Source organism: Nestor notabilis, unplaced genomic scaffold, assembly GCF_000696875.1.
Source record: "Nestor notabilis isolate BGI_N333 unplaced genomic scaffold, ASM69687v1 Scaffold35666, whole genome shotgun sequence".
Taxonomy (NCBI): Eukaryota; Metazoa; Chordata; class Aves; order Psittaciformes; family Psittacidae; genus Nestor; species Nestor notabilis.
The window spans coordinates 7,008-14,270 of NW_009934831.1; the positions used below are offsets into that span (position 1 = coordinate 7,008).

At 40.4% G+C, this 7,263-nt stretch overlaps 1 protein-coding gene across 1 annotated transcript; it reads left to right on the forward strand.

Annotated features, from left to right (window-relative positions):
• Positions 1-670: 670 nt before the first annotated feature.
• On the forward strand, positions 671-6,332 carry LOC104400993 (unconventional myosin-VIIa-like; the record flags this gene model as incomplete). The annotated part of the gene is made up of 7 exons (XM_010017525.1): positions 671-688; positions 2,008-2,121; positions 2,760-2,912; positions 4,162-4,346; positions 5,195-5,316; positions 5,985-6,127; positions 6,219-6,332. Coding segments are annotated over exons 1-7 (849 nt in total), but the record flags the coding sequence as incomplete, so codon positions are not given.
• Positions 6,333-7,263: the final 931 nt, after the last annotated feature.

Consider the following 7,263-nt stretch of genomic DNA (forward strand, 5'->3'; position numbering starts at 1 on the left):
ATTTTTTAATGGTAATCTTCATTTTTCAAAAGCATGGGTTTCCAAAAAAGAAAGTGGCAACTTGAAACACTTTTCTGATCATTTAATTGCTAAGATCTAAACCTCAGAAACTTGTAGAACTCCACCATAGAATGAAGATAAATCATAAAATTATTTATTCAGTCAGAAAAGTAATGAAATCTGGGTATCTCTCAAAATATATACCACCCATATTAAACAGACTTGTAAATGGTTATCAGAAATTTTGAACATAAGATTTTAAAGCCCTGACACATGAGAGAAGAAATCTCAAAGATCTCAGTGAAATTATTGATGATTATTATTGGGAACTACTCAGTATGAAAATGTGTACAGCGACCTCTTCAGGGTTGAAAGCATCTCCTGTGTTACGTGGCAGAACTCAGAGTAGATCACCACCCTAATGCTGCAGGTTCTTCGCTTTGTGTAGAGGGTTTCATTGTTTCTGCATTGGGTGTAGCTTATTATGATCTCTTCTTCTTTAACAAAATTCATAAACATAATTATTTTAAGGCATTTTGTTATTATTTTTTACAAGGAGACATCTCAAGGAAACCCCAGTTGTCTGTTCTGATCAAAGCCTGAGCCTTTTTCTGGCATAATACTATGTTCTTCTTGGCACTACAGGTTACATACAGTGATCTGAAACATAATGGTGGTTTTCAGAAAGGTAAGTCCTATTCTTTGCTGTGATTAACTGTTTAGCCTGAGGCCCACAGAGGAGAAAACCATGGTAAAGTCAAAAATAAAATAACCCACTATTGACAGGTGTAAAATAAGACCAATCTAGATTGGAGTTGAAGAGGTGTCTTGCCTAACCTTGCTGTATTCATGCTGAGCTGGTGACCTCTGTCACAAGGCGTGGCACTGAAAGTGCAGAAGTTACCCCTGGAGTTTTATTCAACACAGCTGAGAGCTGTTAGTCTGTACTATTCTTCATGGCATAACATTTCTTCTTCTTATGCAGTATTTATAGATGCTTTACACTACAGTTGTTTGCTTTTAAATATAAGCCCATAAGGTGTTTTGAAAGGAAAAAGAAATATTATTTCAGTAAAAACCTTGAAACTTTGACAGTAAATGCTACAGTGTCTAATAAAAATTGTATACAAGAAGACACTCAGCTAGAAAGCCACTTCATACCTATTGAAGATCAGCTTTCATTGAAGATCAGTTTTCATTCCAGCCATTACAGTAAAGTTTTCTATTTGAAGCTGTATTAGTGCCTGGAGCAAGAGAAGGTATTCCTGGGGGCTTGGAGTTGAGGAGTATAACAAGGACAGTAGTGCAGCAACACAAAGATGCCGCTTATTCCTAGGAAAGGGCAGCTGTAGCTCGCACCTTCCTCAGTGACAGCACAGCAGTTCTTGGTAGCTTGCTCTGCAGAGAGGCAGGATGTTGCCTCTACAACTGTGAAGAGAGAAGCTGGGCTAAATAAAGAAATGTGTTGGGTTTTTTCTAAAGAAAGATCATGGAAGCACCCACATTTCTAAGGGATTTCAGCTACACCTAAAAACTCTTGCAACAGAGCCCTCTACATTTCCAGGCATCTAGTCTGTACATGTTTGTTTTTCCTGGTAATGTCTATGTTTTCAAACATCCCTTCTGAAAGAATACCATAACTAATATGAGGCTGCCAAGACACTTGAGCAGTATTCACTCTGCCTCCCACCAGTCTCTGGGAGCTGAGTACCTGCTGAGTACCTGGTGTCCTTGTGAAATGTGTTCCCTCCTTTCCTCTTGTGAGACAGTTGGGTTTGGTTTCATGATTTGTCCAAAGTCATGTTCCAGGTCAGCTGTGGAGCTGGGAGTAGAACTCAGAGGTCCTGATACTATAACTGGTAGACTGTACTGCCTGAGAGCAGCAAGAACTTATTCAGTTAAACACTGCTAAAGGAATCACATCACTAAAAAATTAAGACCAAGAGCCTGTGAGCTATATGGCATCAAGTATATCACTGTATTGATGATTGCTTTTCTTCTGACCAGGGTGATCATGTGTGGCTGGACACTCAACCAAACAGTGAATTCAATGTCCCTATCGGGGCAGTTGTGAAGGACTCTGACTCGGGACGGATTTTGCTGGAGGATGATGAAGGCAAGGTGGGCTACTTTATAAATTTCTGTAAAAGATGAACATTTAAAACATTAAATTCTTATTTAGTATAAATGTACTAAAAGTTTAAACGTACAAAGTATTTTGTAAAGTACAAAGTACAGAAAAATGGCCATATTTCCATCTAGCCAAATGATCTGACTTTGGGAAAGTCTGGTAGGATATACTGAAAGAAAATAAGGCCAACATAGGATGATACCCTATATCCCCAGGTCCCAGCACTATGATGATTCAGAGCTTCCTGAGCTAGAGGTTATATCTATGTACTTACGAAAAGAAAATGGACAGGCTCCAATCCCTAAATCTGGTGGAGCTTTAGGTGAAATCATGATCCCACTAAAGTCATTTGGGGTTTCATCTCCCTACCTCATATGATGTTGTGGCTGTGATGACCTGACAGAGCTGCACTCTGAACAGTGCTAGATGTGGTGAAGTCCAGAACCCACTTGAATGGCTTCATCCAGTGAATGTATCAGTCATCTGGTCCTGGAGAGCAGCAAACCAGTCAACTGTTTGTAAGATTATGCTTATTTGAGCATGGTTTATACTGAAGCTTCATGGTTCTCCTTTGTTTGCTTCTGAGCAACAGCACAACACATTAAAGCATATGCCTTGCCTTGTTCAGGAACACTGGATCACAGCTCGGAACATGCACATGGTGCGCTTGATGCACCCCTCCTCTGTCCAGGGGGTGGAAGACATGATCCGCCTTGGAGACCTCCATGAAGCAGGCATGGTGCACAACCTCCTCATCCGCCACCAGGAACACAAAATCTATGTGAGTGTCAAGGCCACCAGGCATAGTAGTTTCAGAAACAGCCTCTACTACACAGCCTGCAAGCTGCATGGGGCCCTCTGCTTCCTTTACAGATTGAGGGTGCCAAGGAGACACAACATAGTTTTTCTCTTATTTCATTCAAGAACTTTGGCTGTGAAGAAGAGAGTTAATAGCAGTCTCTGAAATCACAGATATGTGTAGGTAGTGGCCCTGCTTACTTTCTCCTAGAGTGATCATTTCACTAGTGACTGACAGCTAAATCCAGCCCATGTTACACCTTACTGCTGCTATTACCTTCAGCTGGGACTCAGGATCAGTCTAACTAGTACACAGTAACATGATTTGGATGTCCTCCAGTCCAAGTCAATGTTTACTTGATTTTGATGTAATAAAATAAAGAATAGACGTGGATATTTAGGACGCCTCATTTCATTTCATGTCCATTACAGGTTTTATCTGTAACTGAGCAATTTGGCATTTTTAGTTTCTTTGTTCCTTAGTTCACAGTTTTGACTATGATAATAATATTCAGGTTTTTCCATGCTTTGCTTCCAATGTTGTATACACTAGAGGAGAGGAGCTGCCTCTTACAACACAGATGTGGTGATGTTTAGTCTAAATAAGGACTGATTTTATAGGTGCTGCAGTTGAAACAACCAAGATGTGAGTAAAGGCCTGTTATATTAGGCTCAGTCTGCAGTTGTCTTATGTAGAAGTTTTTGAACAATATTATTGCCTTGCATTTCCACAGTCTTCAACAGCTTCCTTCATTCAATGGTTTATAAATGTTACTAAATGACTAAATGGAGATATGAATATAATTACTAAATTACTAAATGGATATATGAATAATGCAAACCATAACTTTGCCCATTAGCAAAGTTCAGCTACATCTGCACTAGAACACAAAAGCAGCTTACCAAAACACTACAAAACAGCTTATGATAACACACACAAATCCCAGGTCAAATTGGACTTTATCATGCTTCTGTACTTGAGACAGCAACCTAAGATGTGATTTGGCAAGGAGATTATCACTAGGATTATCCCTTTTGCAAAAAACTCCATATTCTGGGATATTTAAAGGCAGCTTATAGTGAGGAACCAGATTCTCAGGTTCATCTAAATGCTGCTGTGGATCTCCTAGGCTTCCCTCCTGCCTCTGTTTAGACTTATACTGCAAGTGGCTTTGGTTGTATTCTTATTTGCAGGTTTACTGCCAGAGATAACACTCATAACTGTTTTCCAGACATACACAGGATCAATCTTGGTAGCAGTGAATCCATACCAGCTTCTGCCACTCTACACAGTCGATCAGATCAGACTGTACTGTAACAAGAGGATTGGAGAGCTACCACCTCATGTCTTCGCCATTGCAGACAACTGTTACTTCAATATGAAGAGGAATAAGAGAGACCAGTGCTGTGTCATCAGGTGACTGTACTTAGAGAGGATGAGTAGCAGAAACCAAGTTTGGCATGTTTGGGAGGCATCTTTGTGGACATAGGAGATCTTCCAAAGGGAAGGGCATAGATAAGACTAGAGACAACAGGAAGAAAATATTTTCTCCTCTTCGTCTTCAGTTAGGGCTGCAAAAGCTAGAGCATAAGCAAGGGGTTTCTGAAGTCCATTGTTTTCCCCCAGAAGCTTTGAATGTGGTTATACATTCTGCACATGGTCACTCTATATGGAAACATAAAATATGAGCCTGTGTGATGTAAGGCTATCTTTTACCTTGGGGACATGATACTTATGTTACATATACTTTCTGAGAACAGAGATTTCCTGGAGAGAAACAACCTCTGCTAACCTGAAGATGGAGGGAAACTTTCTTCATTCTATAAAGACAAAACACATACCCACTTTCTGTTAATCATCAGTGTGAAGAACCAGATAATCTCATTGTAATAATATCTGATTATAGCTGAGGCAACTCAGTTGATGTGCTAAAACTAGCATTGAAAAGCTGGTGATGCATTAAAGGAGAAAAGCAAGTGGTCATTTAATTTGCACTGGTACAGAATGTCTTCCTTGGATTTGCTTGGTTTTAATTAGTGGGATAATTTAGTCCTCAGCCCGAGTCTAAAAAACAAATTAAATTTTAGCAGATAAGATAGTGAAAGACTAAAATTCTCCAGCCTTCCATGAAAGACAGTCTGATCTGCCATTAACAGGGTAAATCTGAGGGAGCTTTCTTTTATTTTCAATTTGGTCTGCCATTTTGCCACCCTAGCCAAAAAAAGAAGAAAGGAAACCTTTAATGATTTTGTTTCTTACTGCAGTGGAGAATCTGGAGCTGGGAAGACTGAAAGCACAAAGCTAATACTACAGTTTTTGGCAGCTATCAGTGGCCAGCATTCCTGGATAGAGCAGCAAATCCTAGAGGCAAACCCCATTCTGGAAGGTAGGTTATTTAGTAAACATGCCTGATTTACCACCTTTATCTCAGGATTTTGTATCAGGATAAACAAATCAGAAACAGATCTTTAAACCACTGTATTTGTATAACTGCTAAAATCCTGAAACGCTGGTGATGCAGGGTAGAAGTTCTCTATACTTTTGTGCCATGTCCTCACGAAGTCCACAGCAGCTCCCATGAGGTAACCTGGAACTGCTGGGAGCACAAGAGTCCCTGGGAATGCAGAGCTCAAGGTAAAGACCCCTGGTTTAGCATTTGCACTAGATAGTGGCAAACTGGCTGGCGAAGGATGGATATATCTATAGGAGAAGCTCCTGATGTACCTATCTTTCTCTGTAGAAGGATCAAATGTGTTCCCAGTAAGTCCTTCTGAAGGTCTTCAAACCTGCCCAGCTCTCTTGGCTGGCCAGATTGGCTGGCTGCATTTGGAGCATTTGAATATGTCTTCAAGAACACAGTTTTCTGGATGCACAGTATGCCTACCTCTCTCTTTAGGAGGCAGCCTGAGACCAGACATTCTGCAGTGCTTCTCAGCACTGTCATTTCAAACACAACGTGTAAAATACTAGCAGAAAAAAGTACGGCATAAGAAATAGACTTGATGTGCATTAACTGCAATAATCCAGATACTATCTCTGACCCTTGCCCATCAGCTTTTGGAAATGCCAAGACAATTCGAAATGACAATTCAAGCCGGTTTGGGAAATACATTGATATTCACTTCAACCAAAATGGTGTGATAGAAGGAGCCCGGATAGAACAGTTCCTTCTGGAGAAGTCCAGGGTTTGCCGGCAGGTAAGGGTTAGGGCAGATGTACATTCTGCCTGCTCCTCCATTCCAAGCTAACACTGACAAGGCTGACCATTGGCCTATTTCTTTCTCTTAGGCTCCAGAGGAGAGAAACTATCACATCTTCTACTGCATGCTAATGGGGATGAATACAGAGCAGAAAAAGATGCTAAATCTGGGCACTGCTTCAGAGTACACTTACCTCACTATGGTAATAGTCTCTGCTCTCTTCTCATTATCCTTCAGCCATTTGCTTCTTCCAGCAAGCAATTACAATGGGAGCTGCAGATGGGTAGTTCCGAAATATGAACAGTCCTTTCCTCTAAGTACCAGCAGCAGTAACACTAAAAGTGCGAGCTTCTGTTTCAGAGATCTAATATAATGTCCACCAGTGGGAGGCAGCTTGTGGCAGTTCAAAGCTTACTATCAAAGTCAGACTTAAGAAACATAAAGGACATCTTAAAGCAGGTGAGAAATATTCTCCACTTTCACAGGCACTCAGATTTCATGCCAGGAAGAATACTAATAGGTATGTATACCTTAGGGGAAAATGAGTAAGTAGAATCAGTGCCAAGAATCCTAGTCCTTATATCTTATAAAATCTTATATACATAGTGCAGGAAGCTTACATTCATTAGCTGATGCTAATGTCCCTGTCTGGGTTTATGTTGCCATAGTGGCAGCAGTGGGATGTTCATAAGTGAGATTTTTTAAAATAGCTAATTGGTTTAGGGTATATGAAAGCCATGGTGCAAATCCTGTTCTTTAGCCTGTGCAGATACCTCGTATTAAATACATCAGCTGGTTTGGTTTGAGCTGTTCTCAAACCATGGCTGTTCTCAGCCATGAAAAAAAATGGGGCTGCTGAAGCTAGGCATCTAGTTTCAGAGGAAATTAAAACAGGACTATAAAGCTGTTTCTGTAGTCTCAAAAGCAAAACCATTAAAGTTGCTGGAGATTTTTTTTCAAATACATTTTCACACTAGCAGTGATCTTGCAACAAGAGCTGATGATTGCAATTCACACATTAGCCATTCCATAAAAAGGTCTGAAGTTCCTGACTAGTATTATGCAGAGATAGGAGGATTAGATTAAAGGAGAACAAAACCATATGTCCACTTGGAGGCCAGTAACAAGTGGTG